The 22,393-nt window shown below is 42.2% G+C and overlaps 1 protein-coding gene across 2 annotated transcripts in view; it reads left to right on the forward strand.

Moving 5' to 3' along the window:
- Positions 1 to 22,393, forward strand: part of ARID5B (AT-rich interaction domain 5B) — a 177,830-nt gene that overhangs the window by 138,139 nt on the left and 17,298 nt on the right. For both annotated transcript variants that reach the window (XM_044239596.1, XM_044239597.1), the window contains 3 exons: positions 1,551 to 1,755; positions 3,687 to 3,739; positions 13,366 to 13,463. In XM_044239596.1, the coding sequence (XP_044095531.1) occupies positions 1,551 to 1,755; positions 3,687 to 3,739; positions 13,366 to 13,463 (356 nt within the window). The remainder of the gene's footprint in view (positions 1 to 1,550; positions 1,756 to 3,686; positions 3,740 to 13,365; positions 13,464 to 22,393) is intronic.

Below are 22,393 nucleotides of genomic sequence, written 5' to 3' on the forward strand. Positions count from 1 at the left end.
ATTTGGCAGTGAGAAATGATGACAACATAAAGTTTCACAGGATGTTCACCTTAATGTGATGTGACAAAGTACTCAAGTTTGAAAATATTATAAGTAAAAATTCTACATGGAAAAGTGTTTTAGTCCCATTTGCACAGCCCCTTAAAAATTAAAATCTTATCTGGAAGCCCAGTTGAATGAGTTGTACAGGAAGTTTTATTTTTTTCCAGAACCAGTCTAAAGATACTAACCTCGCACGTTCGCTTGAGAGAATAAGTTAAAGAAATCCCTTGCAGGAGGATACAGTTCCCTTGTATAAATAAGCACAGCCTTTTATATTCTTAAAGCCTAGAAAGGAGAGGCTGAAGGGAAAGAGAAAGAGGGGTCAAAAAACTGAAATGGAAAACAATGTTGAATATGTGGGACATTTTTATTCATAACATTTCCCCAGCACTTGCCCTATTCTCTCCGATGTTAGATACGGAGATGTAAAGAATATCAGAATGTACACATTCCCCATGGGCGCACTTGAACTCAAAGTCTGACCCTTTGTACTTCCCCCTTTTACAATTAAAATAGCTCAGCAACTTAGCGTTATATTTAACAACCATCAAAGGCCTCTTGTAGAACATGGCAGTGAACAGGGAACATTAGGTTAGCCACTCAGTTTGCCGAGTTCCATATTCGCCTAGAGTGTGGAAGGAACAACATCTGGCACGTTGGCCTCCATTAATTTTTTAATTATGGTGCTTTCCATTACTCGTGTTCGGTTTTTAGCTGACCTCTACTCTTTCCTTTGTGGCAAGTTAATATTTCCCATTACATTCTCAGAGCTGACCAAAAAGCCATTAAAGAGTGGGAATCTTTTGTTTCCTACTGCGGATGTATCTGGGCATCCCCCTCAAGTGACAGAACCCACCTTGCTGGTGTTCCTGATGCCAACATCTGCTGGCATTGACATGTTTTTTTCAGGTGGCAGGAAACAGTAGCAACAAGAAACGTTTACTGGGAAGAAATAAACTTTCTTCCATGTTGATGCAAAGTGCGCAATATGGGATTATTTATTAAGAAGACACGATTTTGTTCAATGACATTAACAGATGGTGCCCCTTGGGAAAATAAAAGTGTGTAAAGAGGCAAAAGAATGGTTCCACCAGATGGGGACACTGTTGCTGGTTTCCTATCAACACACTTGCAAAGACTAGAAGGCTGGCGTAGTTTGGCAAACTATGGCCCCTCACCACCTGTTGCTATAAATAAAGTTTTATTGGAACACAGCCATACCCATTCACTTCTACGTCTGTGACTGCTTCTGCGCTAGTTGAGTTGTTGCAACAGAGACGATCTGGCCCCACAGCCTGCAATATTTACTACCTAGCCCTTTACAGAAAGTTTCCACCTGGTGATCCGAGACAATTCATGCTCAATGTTGCCTCTATAAAGCTACTTCAGGGCAAGTTAATTTACTGGCTCCCCGCTCCCACACAGTGAAAGCTGTCACTGGCTGTGTCTTTGTGAGTGCTCCAAGGTGGTACTTGACTTGATGCGGCATATTTTTCCCCCCTTTCCAGGTGAAATGTGAGGCCAGGTCAGCCTTGTCCAAGCCGAAGAATAACCATAATAACTGTAAAAAAGTCTCCAATGAAGAGAAACCAAAGGTTGCCATCGGTGAAGAGTGCAGAGCAGATGAGCAGGCTTTCTTGGTGGCACTTTATAAATACATGAAAGAAAGGAAGACCCCGATAGAACGGATCCCCTATTTAGGTTTTAAACAGAGTAAGTATGCTTGTTTTCATTTCTGAAAGATCAAAACTACTCCTGTTCTTTAAATTGGGAAAAAAATTTTGACTCAGGGTTATGTCGCAATCCTAATCTGGGGATGATGCTTTCTCTCTGTTTATACTAAATCTACAAATCATCCAGCCCAGGAATTTTTCTCCCTGCCCCTTTCCGCTACACTGTTCCCTTCTGGGGCAGTTGCAGTGAGATATTTATAGGCTTGAATCCACTGATTATGACTGGAAATAGACATGTTGAAAGTTTCTCATTTTCTGTTTTGTCAATCTTGAGAGTCTGTAACGCCTTTCTTCTGAGATAATAATATGACGTCACTTTATCAGGCCCAGATGTTGCCTGCAAAAAGGCAGCTTTAAAGAGGAGGACATTGAAAGGTGGACAAAACAACCAGAAAGAGAAACGTATTTCCTAAGCCCCAAATTTGTTAAGAGAGAACAAAAACCTCACTTCAGAGGAAACACAAAATACCCAGATTTGAACCAAATGCCCAATTTTGGATTACATTTAAGCATCATAATACGTTTTAAAGTAGAAAAGGAAACTCACAGCTGAGCAGAATTCCATAGGAAAAAAAAAAAGAGAAGAAACCCAGATCCGGTCCTGATTTCACAACCGAATATATATTTTGCCTCTGTCTGGATTTTGTAGCACACAAAGCAATGAGCCCCTGGCTTGAAATAGTATTTTCTCCAAATGTATCTTCCTAGATTAAAACCATGTGTCATTTTGATGAAGAATGTCAAACCTGTATGTTTTACATAACAATTTACATACCTAATAGCAATTGGCACTGATTGCAAGAGAACACTCGCAGCCATTATAAACTTATATAACTACGAATGATTACAATGTTTGTCTGAAAACTGGTTGCTTGAAATAGAAGTAAAATTAATGTACTGTGAACAGCTTTGTTGCATTATGCATTGGTTCAGATTAAATCAAGGCCGAGGCCGGGCTCCTGATAGCTTTGAAATAGTGCAAGGTTCAACGAGGCTTTTCCAACATGTTGTGTCAAAGAGATTTTTTTTTTTAAATTTTATTCTTCATTTCCCTTACCAAGGCATTACTTGAAATTCAATTTTCCCCTCTTGTAAAAGAGTCAAATCCATACCAGTCCCATTCCATGATGTTTGGGACAAATGAAGAAGGTTGCCAGCAATTTGGCATAATTGTTTAACAGCATCAACGTACGCAAACCCTGCAAAGGGAGATGTGTCCTAGAAGAGTATATATTCAAAACGTCACACAGGCAAGTTAGGGGACTAAGTGGACTCAGGACTCGAGTCTTCCCTTTGATCTGTTATGTCGCTACAACTTCAAGGGTAAAATGGTGTGTCTTCTTACTCATTACAAGGCACCACGTGTTAGTGAAATACGGTATGGGTTCTTAATATGGTGCTGCCCTCATAATTCTGTTAAAAAGGTAATCGTGTATAAAAGTGGCTGGTATTTCTTGATTATGATAAGTTCTTATCTGAAGGAAGCAGGATATAGTACCCTTTAATCAATAACTTCTTTCTAAGGGTTGAACAAGACCAACCCTAATTTTGAAATCTCACGCTTGTCCCCAAGGATGCTGTTAACTTAGCTTCCCTGGGTATGCTGATGGCAATAGGATTAAAGCTGTGTTGTCCTTTATCCCCAGAGTAGAGCCATTTCCGTATTTGTGACTGTTTCTTAAGAAATATTTTAAGTGGTAATAATATATCCTGTTGTTGAATGCCCTTTGGCAAATTGTTTCCTAAGAACTTAGCTCTCTGGGGTACCAGTGTTTTGGGTTTGGTTTTTTGTGTTTTTTTTTTTTTTTCTCTTTCTCATTGAAAACAAAACAAAACAAAATGTTTTGATTGACATTTCTTGGAAGTATGTTAATGCAATGCTTATCTAAATACTTATTGTCCCTCTAACAGTTAACCTTTGGACTATGTTTCAAGCTGCTCAAAAACTGGGAGGATATGAAACAGTAAGTGTTTAAGCAACTTAAATGAAATAATTTTGCAATCTAACTCCCCCACCCCTTCTCTGACCAAAACGGAGAAAATAAAAAGCTAACCGTCCCTGACTACCTCCTCAAATGGCTCCACACTTTTGGGGGTTTATTGGGCCGCTTTTGGAAATGATCCCAATTAGTTCCAGGTTTGGCAAAATTGTAAACTTGTCGTAAAAACTACAAGTGGAAAACATATGTAACTCTCCCCTGTCAGGGAAATTAGTTGGGTCTGTAATTTTTTCCCATGTTGAGAAAGGGCTATTATTGTACAACAAGCCAAGATTGCATAAAAGAAATTTCCCTTGGCAACATACCTGACATCTGTTCATGTCTAATATGGGAAATGTATTAAAGGCTTTCAAAAGTAATCAGTATTGGCCATTAAGGAATAGAATGCAGCAGAATCTTCTCTTATTCTAGGGCAAAGAAGCTTTATTAGACAAGGGTCAGTGCCGCATAAACAGGAAGTTATCAAACTTATTCAGAACAGGCTCTGACACTCTTTATCAGCTAATTCTAACTGACAGGAACGGGTTATTTTTAGCCCACAGGAAAATTTGATGGCCACGGATTTTACAACATGTATTTTGAACCAATAAAACGTTAGAGCAACAAACTAAGATTAAAATCTTGAAAGAGGAAGAAAGAGCTGTATTAATATAGCACGCAGAGATGAAATCTGTAATAAAATCAATTGACAGAGGAAGATGTCGTCATTGGAAATATTTTCTCCTCCACACAATGATCAGATTAAGTTGTGCAGTTTCTTCTGCAATTGAATAAGAAATTATTTTTTTCTTTCTTTATGAAGTAACCTGAAATATTTCTGTATCATAGTAAAACGACAGTAAGAGACACAGAGTCAAGAAAATGAAATTCATTTTTAGTCCCACCATAATCACCAGTGTTTCTTGCCAGGTATAGCATATTGTTTCACAAACTAATATAATGGTTTGATGTCAGGGATTTGGAATGGGGAAAGATGGCAAGCATGATGTGATTCGGATAATCTGGTATTTATTTACTGTAGAGATACCTGCTATGAATTCTGACTCAGAACTCTAAGATGGGAGTAAATGTGTGTGTAAAATGTTTATTTAAGACCTGGGATCTACATATCCATTTACAAAGCAAAACAATGCTCATATGAGGTATTATAAAATGTGTGTTTCATAGACACAAATTTACTTAAATATTTGTTTGACCAAGCACCCTCTGTAAAATAAATAATATGATTTTTCCCTTGGTTGGATCTGTGGATAGGACAAAGAGATTGACTTCTTGCCAAGGTGGCTCTTAGTTTCGCAAAATCTTAAGCTAATTATAGCTTTTGTCCATGTGAAAAAGATAACTTACTCAGAATTAGTCTCGTGGATTTAGGAGCCCACCCCGTAGCCTAGATTTTTAAGTCTAATGCTTGATTTAAGAACAGGAATACACATTTATATGAACTGCAGATACGTTACGTGATACTGCACAATATTATGAAATCTCTTTTTAAACCCAGAAATGTATTGTTGTTTACTGATAGGGAGAGTGCCAACAAATTCCACAGGATCCGTTTTTCCTGCTTTTGTATCTTCTGTATCCTCCCAAAGATCTGTTTTTCTCCATGCAGCAGCAAGTAGGTGTGGAATACACAAAAGAAACTTCTGATAAATTTCAGGGCACTGGCAGTATTCTGAACACATAGCATTCTTTCTCTTGCTGAATGAGCAAAGTAACAAATGACCACGCAATCAGCAAATCACCGGAACACGTATTTAATAAGTCTTATGTGTTCACAGCATGGTGTGGGACACTCTGGAGAATGCACAGATATCTAGGACAGTGGTTCTAGTTGCTTGCCGTCCAGGAGAGACGGTGATTATAATGAAGAGACAAGGTGGAAAAAGGTCTATTTGCCGTTCAGGTTAAGGATGATTTCATTTAGAAACAAGGGAAGAAGACTTGTGGCTCTCCTGCCTTTTGAGCAGGATTTTAGAGAATATTCGGAATTTAGACGTGAATGATCACAGCCTTCCAGGAAGAGAAAGCCAGACGGAGAAATAAAAATGTGGAGGTAGAATGATGTTGGACGTAGAGAGTTGGAGTAACATAAAGTCGGGTGACCAGTTGGCTGGGATGCACGACCTCAAAGGCCAGTCCAGAGAGGATGGAGCCCTGTGAGAAAGGCTTTTGGATGTTAGCCCCTGGAATTCTGTAGGCTGGCTGGAGGCGGAGTGGGGGTGGGGTCAGTGACGCAGAGAAGATCGATAACAAGTTAAGTGTTATGTTTTGCCCCTCATTCTGCCGTCACTGTAGTATAGGTGGAGTCAAGGAGAGAGAGGCTGGGATGGGGGGGCATTGGGACACCAGATTGGCATCTGCTTCCCATCTGGTTATGTACGAGTAGCCAGCCTCCTCAGCCAAGCCACAAAGAGGACTGGCAACCTCTGGAATTGCTCCTTCCCTCCTTCTCTATTTACCCATCAACTCCCTCGTTGTTCATTGGGTCCCTGCCATTCTTCACCCCCAATTTTTTCATCTACTCTGAGACAGTGAATCTACTTAGCCTTGTTAGCTATAAAATCTACATCTGGGGTCGTAAACTAGATGATGCCAGTTGGTAGGATTTTTCCTTCCTTCTTCCTCCCTCTCTTTCTTCTCCCCTTCCTTTCCTTTTTTTTTTTTTTTAATGCTTCATACTACCTTGCTGTCCCTATAGGCACTGCAGTTGGCTACTCCCACGCTATGTCACAGCTTTCAAATCCCCCAAGTACAGTATACATTTTTCGATTGGTATATGTTGACCAATAAATGAAATGAGATGTTCAGCGAGGATTCAGTTTTGAAGCTGCTCCAGCAGATGTATGCGTAAGATCCCGTCTGAGGACTTAAGTTGTCATCGCTGTGTTATTGAAAGACATTTATCTGTAAGATTATCTGATGGCAGAAGCACATGTAGACTTGTCATTAGAGCTCAAAAGAGATCTTGGAATCTTCTAGACCTGTGGTTCCCAGAGGCCACTCGAAAACTAGGGCTCAGATTTTCAAAGGGGGACCTTTCAAGTATATGGATATGTCTAGACCTCCACACTGAGACATTAACTGCAGTGGGCCCTGGGCCTAAGAACCTGAGAATCCTTTTTTATAAGTGCTCCGGGTGATGCTAATTCAAAGCTAATGGTAACAGTGACTGTTCCCACCTCACCTACTGGCTCTTATGGCTCCTTGCTGCTCAGTGTGGCCCCTTCTAAGTCAAGCATCTAAGGTTAGAAAGTTGTCTTCACGCTATTACTAAAGAAGCCTGCCAGAATATTACCATCCCTTTGGCCCCAAAGCAGCTCAAAGTTTCCAGTGAAGGTTTTTCCATCCATGATAAGCCATTTTCATTTTGAATGAGGGAGAGTATAGGTTCCTAACCTTTTTTATGTTTTGCAAATTGCCTTGGTTCAGCGAAAGATACTTGTCCTGCTCCTATTCAGACCCTCATTTTGCAAGTGAGGAAACTGAGGCACAGTGAGGCAAAATGAGTTGCAAGGGGACATCGCCAACTTCTTCAGATTCTGACTTGCTGAGAACTTTCCGTGCAGCTGTCACAGCCTCCATTGCATCACTGGAAGGAAAGGGGTGCATAAATGACCATTCTTTGTGCCAACAATGCTTTCTCCCTAGTTTGGGAGATATATTGGGAAAAGCCTCTAATAGCCTACCGTCATTAGTAGCATCTTTCAGTTGGGTCTTTGTACCTGGCCTGAGCCTTACCTGACACACGAACTACTAGCTGAGATTTTTATCTGATTCTTGAGAAAAACGCATGGAGTTAGGATATGGGTCAAGAGGTCTGTGTGATGTAAACAAAAACCTAAAATGTAAAATTTGTAGATATATCTCTTCTGCTGTTAACTTGCGACTGGATAAAGACATCTCTCTGGAATTCCTTCTGGTTTTAAAAAGAGGCCATCTTAATTGGCTTGTTTTTGTTTGTGGTTATAAACTATTCCAAACCTTCTGGTTTGAATTGCGGATTATGGATTATTTCATTGCAGTCCTTCACAACCCTCAAATTGAATTAAAAAAAAAAAAAAAGAGGAGCAGAAGTTTTATTTTAAGCCTTTAGAAGCATTTGACTAATGGCTATATTCAGTTCTCTTGGCCTCCTCTGCCTTTGCTGGAAATGAATTTTGTGTCTCTGCATCCTTAGGTTTCGAGATCGTAAATGTATTGAGTGGATTTGATTCCCTAAAAAACAATATCCCCGCCTTTTGACTGGTTGGCAGTGAGGCTCCTTCCTTTACAATCGTATATCCAGCTTCTCCTCCCAAACATTTTAGAGCGGGGTCACCTACAGTTGAGGAAGCAGAGCTGGATACGGTTGTGCTGATGAGCGAAAGAGGTCTTCACTTCAGTGTCTGGTGAAGCAATTAAAGTGTGATGAGTAGCTTGGGGTATTACCAGGATGCAGTGTGTGGAGGGTGGTTCGCTAAAGTGATTTCCATTTGGCTAACCATGTGAGGGTGAGCCAGAGGCAGTATTTGGGGAGAAGGTAGAGTAGGGGAAATGGGTCTTGAGAAAACCATATTCTAGAGACAGAAGACCGTGCAAGCGGTACCTTCCAAGAATGCCAGTTTAGCAGCTCCATCTGTCCCCATGGCTGAGACAGGACCATTATTTCTCATCTGGAAGAAGAAGTCACATGTCTTCTTGCTGGAAGGATTAGGCTTTGATACCAGATTCTGGCTTTGACATCATTTCAAGACATCCTCTGAATCTAACCCTAGTACTCTGGATGGACAAAGCCTCTTGCTTAATTCAGAACTCTTGAGGCCAAAGATGATGTCATGTAGTTTTGAAAAGCTCCAGTTCCTGGAGTACTACCAGGAAAAAAAAGTCATCTTCCTTGAATTCAGTCCGCCCTCAAGGTGTCCCGAGAAAGCGGCTGTTTCTCTGAGCAGCCTGGGCAACGTTGCATGCAGGCAAATGTTCCTTTTGACTTCACATCTGCTACATTCTTAAGCCATGGACACACTGTCCTGCAAGATTTCTGATTGCTGTTTCCTAACGAGGCCACAAAAATTCCAACATTATTTCATCCCTGCAACCTCGAAGGTAAAGAAACCAAGGCTCCAAGGCCATGTCTTAGGTTAAAATTGTTACCCAATTTTTTTTTCTTAGATTTTATTTATTTGTCATAGAGAGAGAGAGAGATTGAGAGTGAGCACAGGCAGACAGAGTGGCAGGCAGAGGCAGAGGGAGAAGCAGGCTCCCTGCTGAGCAAGGAGCCCGATGCAGGACTCGATCCCAGGACGCTGGGATCATGACCCGAGCCGAAGACAGCCGCTCAACCAACCGAGCCACCCAGGCATCCCAATTTTTTTTTTTTTTAATAGCAGGATATTTTCATCAAATAAGCAATAGGTGGGACAGATTCCTTTATCACCACCTGGACCCATTTTCTTGGGAGAGGTGTGGAGGGTTAGTTTCAGTCCACCTTGCGTCCTAAAGAGCAGTTTGAAAACCACTACATTTGGAAGAAATGAACATACCTGAACATAATAGGTGTGCAATGCTCTTCACAGTTTCTTGGGTCTTGCCCACACCAGGGAAGGGAGTAACTGTCAAGTGTCTTCAAAGTGAGATGAAGTCTCCACACACCTAGGCTGGTTTGCTTCCCTTGGGTACCGTCTGCTCAGGTTTTCATCTTGCTTTATGGTTAATCATATGAGGTTATGCTTCTTGCTAAGTTACGAACCCTTGAAGGTAGTAACTTCTCTTTCTTTTCATGATATCTCCCCACCCACAACCCTCCATCCTTTCCACCTTTCCCCTCCACACCTCTGTACCTGGCCCAGTGCCCTCAATGGTAGCCAGTAGAAGATGGATTGAGGTCAGGAATCCCTATCATTTAGTTGAGGATCTTGCAGGAGATGACAAGTGAAGCACAATTCAAGAAAAATCATTGCTTGTATGAATTTGGCCATTTTCTTCAGGAAACAAAGAGCCAGAAATTCTTTGTATCCTTAAAAACCTAAAATAACAGAAGGTCAGGTAGAAATGTGACCATGACCGGGAGGCTCCAGCTTAACTCAAGAGCTAGTCAGACTCACCCCATGGCTGGATCAGACTATTTCCAGCTGAGTGGAACTGGAGACTAGACACTATGAGGCAGACCCTAGTTTTGCGGCAGTGGGTTTTAGAGATAACACACATTCGGGGCAACAGAATAAAACCCAAAGCAAATGCATACCTCGGCATGAGGAAAGCATATTAGTGCAGGAGGCACATTTATACAGGTGGGAGCACAATGCCCAGTAGCTCGGTCAGGAGGAGTTCTCGCGTTCTTTCCTTTCTCCTTATAGGGCTCTGGGACCCACAGTGGGTTTGGACAACGGGGGGAGTTAGACATTTCTCACTTTAAAGCTTGTGGACAGCATTTGAATTAAGAGCACATCTGCATACAAAAAAATGGAGATGCATACCGAGGAGAACTGTGTACTTAAAAACATAAAAGCATTTAGCAGTTGGAAAGAGCACATTTTATGACTTTCCTGTGGAAAGAAAATATCTCAAAATGGCCTGATTCATCCAGGCCGGCCAGTGGAAGCTCGGTAAACAGGGACGACTTCCTGGAAGGCCCAGCCCTTGTCTTTGCTCCAGATCAACTCTTACTGGTAAAAACTGTATTTAAACCCAGAACTTGCTAGCAGGGGCTAACACAGACCACTAACCAGCTGTGCGTGCCTTAACTAATGCCAAGTGACACTGGAGGCTGGTCCCTGCTGCCACAGTTTCAGTCCTAGCATGAGGAAGATTGTTTTCCTCCTTTTGATAATTCATTATTTATTCTTAAAGAAGTTTGTCATTTCTGTGATAGGCAAGTGTTGAACAGGGTACTACCCCCAAGTCTAGCAGATGGGTGTAGGAGGGGGGGCATGGTCAGTTTCCATACATTAAATAGCCCATCATCGGTGGTCTTTCATTCATTACACTTTTCACAACCTGTATTATTTTGTTTATCTGTGTAGTCCCTTATTTATGTTTGGTAATCCCCCCCAACACACACACAGACACACACACACACACACACACACTAGGATGTGGTCATGTTGAGTGTTGGATCTGGTTTTCATTGTTGCATCCCAGATGCTAGCACAGCACCCAACAAGTGGGAGATGTACAGGAAATATTTGATGACTGAATGGCTGAGTGAATAGATAGATTCCAGTATAACTGAGACTTATCTATGATTCATTGGTGAACATAATAGTGAACTTCTGTTCTAACTAGATACACACGTGGTCAGGGTGAAAGGAGCATAGTTTTACTGGGTGGAAGTAAAAGCTCAGAGCACTATGCCTAACCCATCCCCTTGGATTTTTGCTGACCTGTGGTTGTGCTATTTCTTCAGTAGTGAGAGACCCACAGCTCAAAGTCGAGACCTTGTAGCAGAAGCTGTGATTTCCACAGCCCTCTACTCACGGGAAGCATAAGGTCCCTAGATACTGCATTAACACCCTGCTACACATGTGGGCTGTTCACCAGCTCATTCTGATGGGAAGGCTGTTTTGATGTAGTGAAAAGGAAGCCTGCTCTTGGGATCATAAATTTGTATGAGCCCTGGTGTGACCATTCCACTGCTGTGTGTCCTTGGGCAAGTTGGGCAAACTCTCTGTGTCTTTCTTCTTCATCTGTGATGAGATTCCTATAATGTACCTCACAGGCTGAAGGGAGAATGAAATGGTATCACGCTTGTGATAGTACTTCATAAAATATGAAACAGTGCACAGAAGAGATACAAGGATGACAAAAGATGACAAAAGGGATGGTTTCCTCTGAAGTGCGTGCAGGGACAGACCTGTTTTCTGGCCCTGCTGGACTCCCCAGGGCCCACACACCTCATCTGAGGGAGACAACTATGGAGGTGTGTTTCAAGTGGCCTTGGTGTGCTAAGGGCTTTGAGGTATAACAGAAACACGTGGGAGGGGATCCAGTTTCGCTCCTTCCTTTACGTAGATCTTGACTAGATCAGCCTGAAAGTGTACTATTTCAATGATTAGAGGGACATCGTAATTAAATATAAAATAATTACTGAAATGTGTATTTTGAGTGTTTTGAAAGGGGCTTGAAACCATTTATTATCATCTAAGCCAAGCTATAAATGAAGGAGAATATCTATTTTTAGTCATACCTGCCAGGAGATGCAAGAGGTGGTTCTGTCGAGAGAGAACTATTGAAACTCATTGGTTCAAGAATGCTTCCTGGGAAATTGAACAATGCAAACCTCCCATTGTCTCGGGGTCAAGAAGAGTTTATAGAAATAAAGGGGTTTTTATATAAAATGGAAAAGGTGCCATTTACCCTGTAGTGTTTAACCACTCCTCCCCTCCTCCTTAGATTACAGAGACAGAGCCCCTGTTTGCGGGTTGAGATCGCTCCCCACCTCCCCGGGGCTTGCTGCCTTTGGCCCCTAAGTGAATTGGGCTTGCAGCTCTGTAGGTATATTTCAAAAGAAGCCCCAGGGCGACTGTAGCCACTGCCACTGCCATGGGCACTTCTGCCACACCCTGCCCCCCACCCCCGCCCTGCACATTCCAATAACAGAGTTTTCCTGTAACTCTGTTTAGAAGCATTCACAAGGACCTCAGAATGGGCTCTGTCTCCTCCTTGCAAGGAAATACTAGACTTGCTCGGATATAGTAAATGACGTGGTTTCCCCAGATTAATCATTTGCCAGATCATGCATCTGTTATTTTGTAAAATCTTAATTTATGTATAAAAATAAAATTAAAGAAAGTGATTAAACAGGGCCGTAGTATGCTGTTCTGTAGAATGTAAGCTGCCCGGGTTCTAGGCACCCAGCCCCCCGGTAGACATAGCTTGCATTTTCACTTTGGAATTTGTTCGTTTTCCTGGTACTGGATGGATCGCCCGTTTTCCTGACCTAAGGGAATAGAAATAAACAGGTTGCAACATATACAGTTTCAGATTTGGGTTTTGTTTTGGTGGTTAGAGGAGCTGGCTGGCATAAAAATAAAGCCGGAGATGACTGCAAATTCCATAAGCAATTGGATCAATTGAATTAGTCTATGTAGTAATTTTATTTAGTGTTTGAAGTGGTCAACACAGCACCCAGGTCAAAAATCAGAAGATACAAAAGCAGATTTGGTGAAAAGCCTCTCTCTTTTCATATACCCTTGGCCGCCCATTCCCCTTAAGCAACCAGTGTTCATTCCGATTCATTTAAACTGATACTTTAGCTAAAATCTTATTTTATTTGGATGCTTTATCAACATGAGCTAAAGGATCAGAGTAAGAGTTTGTTCCTGGGGGCAGGGGGGATAACTACGTAAACTATACCGGGAGATGCCTTAGAGAAAATGTTCTAAGGGTGACACAATATAGAACCCAAAGCAGAATTCCACGTTTATTGAAAAGAAGAGTACCACGAGTGAGACCCCCCTGTGTAACCCCGAATCTCCCCACATGCTCATTTGGACTTCTCTGTGTCTGGGTTTCCAGAACAGGCTGTCCTCTTCTGCCTGTTGCATATGCACTGAATCCTGGCACTGTGAATCTTTTCTGATGCAAGATTGAATTTCCCATTGCCATCTTTTCAGATAACAGCCCGCCGACAATGGAAACATATTTATGATGAATTAGGCGGTAATCCTGGGAGCACCAGCGCTGCCACGTGCACCCGCAGGCATTATGAAAGGTAAGAACCCCCCTCCTGGAAAGTCCTTGCCTAATTAAAAGTGTGCTCAATGGAAGAAGCTTCTGGTGAAGGATAAGATAAGGGGAAGTCTGAAGGACCTTTCTGGAAATAGAAAATATCCTCTGGCATTTTAGCTCGCATACCGCCTTGTGATTTTTTAGGGGACATGGCTTTCTCGGGTTACTGGGGCTAAAATTAGATGTTCTTTTGGTTTGATTTTTATCCTGTGGACACCTATTTGACAATACCTTTTTATTTTTTTGTCCCTACAAGCCTAGATTACTCCATACGTTCTCCGCAGGTTCGTTTGCTGTGAGAACCTTCCGCTTTTGGAAATCCTAATTCTGCACTGTTACCATGGGGTTGCCATGAAACCGTATTGACATTGAAATGGTTTAATGTTGAATGTACTAATATTGAAAAGTAAACCCTGCTTTAATAAGAAAATTGGCTCCAGATAAAATCCATTGGTTTTTCTCCCCATCTTGGTATTTCTTTCTTCTATGATTATGCTTTTGACCAAGAAAATCCTCTCTTGCCAAGTTTTGCATGGTTCAGTTTTCTAACACTTGCAGCTTCTCTCAGAAGGTGATGATCATGCAAATAAGAGGTAATGCGCTATAAAGGCTGTCTCCACAGGAATGTTCCGTCTTTGCATTAGGACCGTTGTTGCCCACAGTAGTGCAGGTCTGTTAACAAATTCAGGCATTATCCTTGCTCTCTGCTTCCAGTCCATTCTTAATTTGTTAGGGTTGCGCCAACTTCTTTATCCCTGGCATTTCATTTCCCCGCTGACATGTTGACTGACTCAGCAACCTGGTTTCAAATTCAGAGCTTGCAAGATAAAAGCAGAGGGTGTGTGTGTCTGTCTGTCTGTCTGTCTGTGTGTTTTAATAACGGTCATGGATGGAATGAAGTCAAGACACAACTGAACAAACAGGCCAGTTAGCTTGCCAGATTGAAAGGTAGAACAGAACTGCTAAGTGTGATGGCTGTTCTTTACAAGTCCATTAGCATGCCGACTTCGACCCAGATCACCCACCTTTGGATCCTCCAGATAATGTTACCTAGTGGATCTCCTCTTAGTCAGATTTTGTTGAGCTCAGTTGTATTTTTATCTGTGTTGCATTTAGCATAGAGGCTCTGTTCGTATAGCCATTCAATGAAACTTAGAAAGTTTTTGTAGGTATAGTCATAGGAAACTAGATTGGGTTTAGTACCCCATGAAAAATCCCCACAAAGTAGTAGCAAGAGATTGCCTTACTTGTTGAGTGACGACCCACAAGGATTTTTAAAAAATTGGTGACAGGGCTTAGCCTTTCTGTCAGTATACTACGTCAGTTTTTCAAATGTGAGCATTATTTCTCTCAGTATTTAATACAAAAACCTATGGACATAACAGGGGCACCACTGAAATCCCAGTACAAAATAGCATTGGTATCTCAGGTGAGTGTTAAGTAAACAGCACTTAAGGGAACACATTCAGTTCGGTGTTGACTTACGAGTCAAAGCTTTAATCGGAGCATTTTCATTATAAACTCCGTCTGTATTTTTTTTTAAAGATTTTATTTATTTATTTATTTGACAGAGATCACAAGTGGGCAGAGAGGCAGGCAGAAAGAGAGGAGGAAGCAGGCTCTCCGCGCAGCAGAGAGCCCAATGTGGGGCTCGATCCCAGGACCCTGGGATCATGACCCAAGCTGAACGCAGAGGCTTTAACCTACTGAGCCACCCAGGCACCCCCGGTCTGTATTTTCAAAGGACTTATATTCTATAGTGAACACCCCCCCGCCCCACCATACCTCCATCTGCAAATGTTCCCAACATCTGAACCATCAAACTTCAAGGACCAGAGAGTTAAAATTTGCAAAAAAAAAAAAAAAAGAGAGAGAGAGTGTATGTCAACTGTATGCTCACTCACCCAGTTAAAGACTAAAAACTAATCAAACATGTTACGGAGCATCGCATGGTCAAAAAAACAGATTAGGTTTGGGATGGAAAAAGGATAGGATCTAATAGTAGAGTGAATGTATGTGTAATTAACTCAAGCAGTTATGTGGATAAAAATAGCCTCAATCTTAAATGAAATACCAGGATATATTCTTTTGAAGACTGTGTACTTTGTTTCATGATTAACCTCATCTGGAGTAGTAGAATCCTAAATGTCTTCATTCCGTCAAATTGAAAAATTCTAGTCGAGATCCCTCAAATTTAGCTACTAGAAAACATTATTTAAGATTCTTTAAAAACGTCTCTTCTCTCCTCGCTCTTGGGAGTAAAGGAGTTTTTCAAAAAGGTTTGGTCTCTCACTGGATTAAATTTTTTTGAAAAGCTTTGTCACCCACTCTTGCTAAATCTAGAATTTGTTGGGTCAGTGTGTATCAGTCAGGCTCCAGTAGGGAAAATAAAAACCACACCAGGTATTCAACAAAATGTATCTACTGTAGGGAATTACTGAAACAAACATGGTAAAGCACAACTTTTATATGGAGGAAATAACCACAGGCTCCCTAGGGTCAAGAGAATAGGAGAAAGGGGGTTATGGTGTTGCCACCCGGAAGTTTAGAGAGTATGCGTCACAGAGCTGGGGTTCAGATCCCTCCTGGGGAGAGGATCCCATCCAGTGCCGGTCGTTATTAAGCTCAGAGGTGAAGCACTGTGCAGCTAGGCTCAGACCTGAGCAGGCAGTGCTCCCTGGCTAATGCTGGACCTCAGGGCAAATGCCATAAAACTCTTCTGGGACTGTGACAGAAGCTACAGGCTGGAACCAGCTGCTGCTGCTAAGTTACTGTTGGGTTGGCCCTGAAATTCACAGCAGGCAAAACAGAAAGAAGGAGCCTTTCCTTCCTTCCCCTGGCCTGCTTGAGCCCCATTTGCAGGACCCCAAAAGGAAGACAGCTGAAGAAAGAGACATGTAATCTGCAGAATCTCGGTCCCAGCAACACCAAGCAGGGCACAGAAGAGTAAATCTGGGGCTGAGACAACAGTCAACCGCCAAGTGGGACCCCCAATATGGAAATCCCCGCACAGAGCCAGAAACCCAGGTTAGAACACAGCTGTCCCGGGGCGATTAGCAAGGGCCTTCACCCTTCCTTGGATATACTTTCACTCATTCACATTGCTGTGATCAGATGCAAGGGATGTCTTGAGTGGTGAGTAGTTAATAATAGTGAAGTACTAAAATTTGCAGATAATTGACTTTATTTAAAAAATGAGATTCCAGGGGGCGCCTGTGTGGCTCAGTTAGTGAAGGTTCTGCTTTCGGCTCAGGTCATGATCCCAGGACCCTGGGATGGAGCCCCCAGTCTCCCTCGCCTTCCCCCTCCTCAGCTCATGTGCACTCTCGCTCACTCTCTCGCTCTCCAAGTAAATAAGTAAAATCTTTTTAAAAAATGAGAACCACGGGGCACCTGGGTGGCTCAGTGGGTTGAGCCTCTGCCTTCGGCTCAGGTCATGATCTCAGGGTCCTGGGATCGAGCCCCGCATTGGGCTCTCTGCTTAGCGGGGAGCCTGCTTTCTCCTCTCTCTCTGCCTGCCTCTTTGCCTACTTGTGATCTTTGCCTGTCAAATACATAAGTAAAATCTTAAAAAAAAAAAATGAGAACCACTACAATTATACCAGTCTCACTCATTTTGAGCGATCATGATCTGAAAGGAATCAGCCATGTTCCTGTGTGCTGTGGTCTGGAGAAGAGTCTGGGGGCAGCTGCTCTCGCTGTCTTACGTCTTACTTCTCTTTAATGGTTCTACCCGAGAAGGGCAGAGGACGCTCAGATCCGTCCCAGGGACGAGAAACAGTTCTGCTTTGGTCAAAGAAGAGGCTGAAGCTCTTGGCTAAAACTGTGCCAAGGGTCTTGGCAGATTTCTTTCCTTCTCGCTAGGTATAGGCTACACTAACACAAAACAGATAGGACTAGACTGGTGAAGGGCCACCGTTTTCAAGAAGGTTCAAGAAGCTGAAAAAGATCAGGATGTTGTGGGCAAACATCTAGTCTGGAGATGCCCGTAGACATGTTTCAAACCTTTCGCACCAGATCAGAATGACTGCGATCCTCCTGTGCAAGCAGTCTTCTTGTCTCCATCTTTTCAGCCCGATATGCAGACGTGATCCTTTTTTTTCCCTACTACCAGCTTCGCTTCCCTAGAAGATGAAGAAGAAATGAGTGATCTACTGTACATTATCCACTGATTTATTTTTCATGTGGTGCGGTTCATGTTTCCAGTAAATGTTTTCATTTTCCAACAAGAAAAAAGTCGCCGGTTCCTCAGTAAATATTACTTGTATATTAGTTGGGCGCTTTTGGTTTATTAATGAGTGTAATAATGAAAGTGTGGGTTGTTGAAAAGAATCAATGGGTGTTTTTATTTAAGGCATAGCAGAAACGGTACAATGCCTGTGAATGCATCATTGTCGCTGAAGGCCTGACTCGTCCAAACTTGCCTCTGATTGGTTTAAATCAAATAGGCCCAAGCACTTCATAAAAATGTCTTTGTCAGCCTGGTTTTGCTTCCAAACCTATTCATCTCTGTCAGTTTTTAATATTAGTACCAGGCTCCTGGCCATAGTCCATTAGTACTGTACTTAATTGCTCATGTTACAGCTGATCACCAATATAAAAAGCATTAATGTTTCCCCATCGCGAGACTGTTGCTACGTGGATACCTCAAATTCAGCAGGGCTCATGAAGTGTGGTTATTCTGGAAACTTCTTTCTCAGGATTGATAGTAAAGTTACTGTAGGTCATCATGCAAAGAAAAATGCCCACCTCCAGCTGGGCAGGACCCTTCTAAATAGGACATTTTCCTTCTTGTCTGACTCTCCATTTAAGGTGTCCCAAGTCACCTTTCTGAGGAAAGGAATAAAAAGAGGAAAAGGGTTATCTTTATGGAATTCTCTTGGCTTGATTTTCTGGAATAGAGATTCACTTTAAAGGCTTTGTTGTCACGTGCAGATTTGTTTTCTTTTTTAGAAAAATATTTTTCAAGCATGTGCAAGAGGCAAAAAAAAATCTTCACACAGAATACCAGATTACTGGTTTGAATTTTCCTGAGCAAATTACATGGTATACATCTGAGGAGCACATGAAGTTTTATTAAGGACAGAAAAGGGAGCATGAAGACAAAAGGCCTTCATGATGTGCTTTACTGAGTATTTAGAAAATCAAGGTCATAAACAAACTATTTGTTTATACGGGAAATGACCAATGACGCTTCATCTTCTTACATACGTAATGTCCAGTTTCAAATTCTCACTTTTGCTTTTCCCATGAGCATTCCCCAGGCAAGACTGTCCTGCCGCAGGGTTGGGGTGGGGGGCTTCTTTTGCTGTGACCTGGGGTGAGCCAGACCCAGACTGGATACAGCTGGGCAGAACCCAAATGATGGTCAGCTGAACCCCTTGCCTTTCTTCTCTGAAGGTAGAAAGCAGAGCGTGGGAGGGTCACATTTTGAGTAAATTAAATATGTGCATTAAGGTAAATACCAAAAACATACCAAGTTCTGAGGAACTCAGCTAATCATGTTGTGAGGAAAAAGTCAAGAGGGCAAGTACCGTGAGTTACAGCTCTTTATGTCTAGGACACGCGATGTCTTCTTGCTCATTTTGTTACCCTTGAAGTTAATCAATACCCAATTGAGAAAGACAGGGGCAAGTTCTCAGCATTTGAGATCTGAGAAATCAGTTAGTCAGTCTCTAGACCAGAGCTTCTCAAGTGAGGCTTTCTGACCTGGCTGGGCTCTTGTGAACAGAACAGTTACAGATGAGCGTTGTTACACTTACATAGCAATTTGCCAGAATAATTTTATGTCCATTGAAACTAATTAAACATTGGCGCTTATATTTTATATACCTTGCTTTAAATTTCTTTTTTCTATTAGTTCATTTTCATGAATTAGGAATTTTATGAAAGTGTCAGTTGACAACAGACAGGAAATTTAGAAAGGTAGTCCTTCCCGGCAGATCGCTGAAGAAGGCTCCACACCACAGATCACAACCTCAGATGTTTATGGGGGAGGTGGCTAAGTGGGTGCAGATGGCCAGGTAGGAGGGTAGGAAGCTGGCACACATGGCCAGGCCAGAGAGGCCCAGTGGAATCAGCCAACACCACTGCCTTAGGCAGATGGGAGTCTCAGTACTGTCAGACCTTCCATGATTTCTTGATAACTTTTATGTGAAGTCACCTGCCTTACAAATACTAGATCCAATATTTCTGAAAATATTTTATACAAGTTAAAATAAACATACCTCAGGATGGAGGTAGCCTATAGGCTGCCAAGTTCCGTGAGAACTGAACCATCTTTGGCACTATTCCAGTCTCCGTGCAAATGCCCTGTGGTTGGGGGGGGGCAAGAAAAAAGAGCCACCATTGACCGTGCTTTTCATCTAAACACTCTGCCACATGCTGAGCAAGACACCTTCTGTGGCTTCCCGTTGACCCAACCTTGCCTTCTGAGGTTGACTGTTTCTGCGCATGCCATTTCCTTGGTGATGAGCCTCTGTGAGCCTGGCTCCTCTCTCACTTCAAGTCCTGCTAGCCAAGCCTCAGAGCACGATTTATGGATTTTCACCAGCTTGGCCTGCTATCATGTAGATGCCTCCAATTTGTGTCACTCAGAATACCCAAAGCGATTCCAGATGTGGCATATCATACTTCTTGGGATGTGGCAGTATCAGTCTATTGACATAGCCCAAGATTACGTTTGAAATTGGTAAGAAGCCCTCTCCCAGTGCCTGGTTTCTTTTTCTGGGGTAGGATAGTTTTGCCATTCGTGTGACTGCCTTTTTCCTTAGCTGCTGCCCTCAAGAGCCACTGGGTGTTTTTTGAACGTCTACCGTGTCCACAGCACCCTCTGAGATGATGAAAACCTATAAACCACAGGGTCTGGAATCGGGCTGGCAGTCAGTGAGGAGGGGCCCATGCTACTACGTTCCTGGCAGATATTGCGAAGGGAACACCATACTGATCTCCATGAGCCCAAACTCAGCTTCAGAACTCCTCTTAGTATGGCACCCTGGGCCATTACTATTCATTAGAATCAGAAGGTGCTGTGATCCTTGGCTTACCTAACTTATCATACAATCTGACTCATAGTCCATACATACGTGAACGAGGGTTAGATACTTCAGGCTATAAAAAATCTCAGGGAAGTAAGTAATTGCTATAAATAAGTTCAACAGGTATCAAAAACAGAGACTTTTCAGCTAGAATAAGCAAAGTCTTTCAGGAGGATCTAGAATTTGACCTGGATCTTAAAGAGTTTGGTTTTAACTTCAGAGGTCATTGTACATTGCCTAAATTGTTCCACTGTAGAAATCAAGACCATAAAGATACTAATTTTGAGGGCAAGGCTCGTGGACTCTTGCTTTCCCGGAGTCTCCCCAGTGCACCTAGGACAGCATCATGAACATATCAGGGACTCAGAAATTAGGGGTTGAATGAATTACATTAAATCCAAACAAAAAGGACAGTTTCCTCTAGGAAATGTGTGTCAAGAGGTAGGGAATGAGGTGGTGGAAGAAGCTGTCTGGTGAATACAAAGGCCGAATTTCCAAACTGGATACACAAGGCAGGTATTACAGTTTATATTCTCAGGCTTTATTGGCTGCCTTGCCCCAAAGTCCAGCGGGTAGACCATGCCCCATCCTTACCCATGAGCACGTGGGGTTGCCCATCTATGGACTCAGCTCCTTTCCGGCCACTGGCTTGGTGAGAGGGGCTCTGGCCAATGGGGACGGCAAGTAACACTTCAGCACCAGTGTCACACACGCCCTCTCATCAACCTTTTCCCCAAGCCCACAGAAGGCCTCCTGGCTCTTATCCACAGCCAGCAGCCTGGGATAATCGAGCAAGGTGCCGAGACTCAGGCAGGCTGAGAAAGACCTCCAGAATCTCTCCCAAAAGGACAGTCTGATAACTTCATAAGCAAAAGCTTCCCTCTCACTCACTCAGCATGCTTAAAATGCTCGGATACTTTCCAAAGCCTGGATAGTTCTAGAAACTTTTAAAAAGGAAAACAAAGCCCTTGCCAGACCCTGGAGTAGAAAAACTGGTTTCTGTTTGAAAAAAAAAAATAAACAACAGCCTTTGAAAAAGTCTCTATTTTAAAATTCTTAAATTTGCCTCTGAATGCAAGTTGTAATTAATAGAAGTTAGAGTTTACACTCTAGAGTGTAAAAACACCCTCGGGCACAAACTGATCAAGTGTGTGTGTCATGCTGTAAACTACAGCAAGTTCTTTGTTTGACCCAAAAAAAAAAAAGGCTTGCCAAACAGTTTTTCTTTGTCAGGCTCCTTTATTGTCTCATTTTTGTTTTCTCCCTACCTCCCCTCTATTCACGCCTTTGAACCTGGCTATAGTATTTAAGAACCTTTGCAGGTCTGATGTTTTATTGATAGTTTTCATCAAGCATGAATTTAAATTTGAGAATAGATTAGGTGTCTTAGCCCCTTTTCTTTTTGATAAATAACAAGAGGTTTCTACTTATGATTTTCTGTCCTCGGGGCTTTATCATTAAGATTAAATAACTGTACTCACAAGCATGCCACTGCACAAACATCTTTTCAATTACGTGAGTAGCAGATGCCTTCACAAAGGCACTATTGAAAATTCAGAGAGCCTCTTTCCAAAAAAGAAAGAAAAAAAGGATCAGATGATAGAAGAATGTAATTGTTTACCATTAAAATATATCCTTAACTCTTCCAGTGAAAACCTCTTGGAACATTTTGGTTTTATACAAGTTATTACAAAGTTTGATCAAAGTAATAAATGTGTGGGGGAATTGTTGAACATTTCAGAAGCTCTGTAACCTGTGAGATCTCACCTTCACAGGAGTTAAATGCAATAGTTATTTGCCTGTTTTTACATAACCGGCAGTGCCCGCCTTCATTTGTGGGGTGCTCGTTATGTTGGAAAACACTGTAGTTACATTT

This window comes from Neovison vison, chromosome 2, assembly GCF_020171115.1.
Source record: "Neovison vison isolate M4711 chromosome 2, ASM_NN_V1, whole genome shotgun sequence".
NCBI classification, from domain to species: domain Eukaryota; kingdom Metazoa; phylum Chordata; class Mammalia; order Carnivora; family Mustelidae; genus Neogale; species Neogale vison.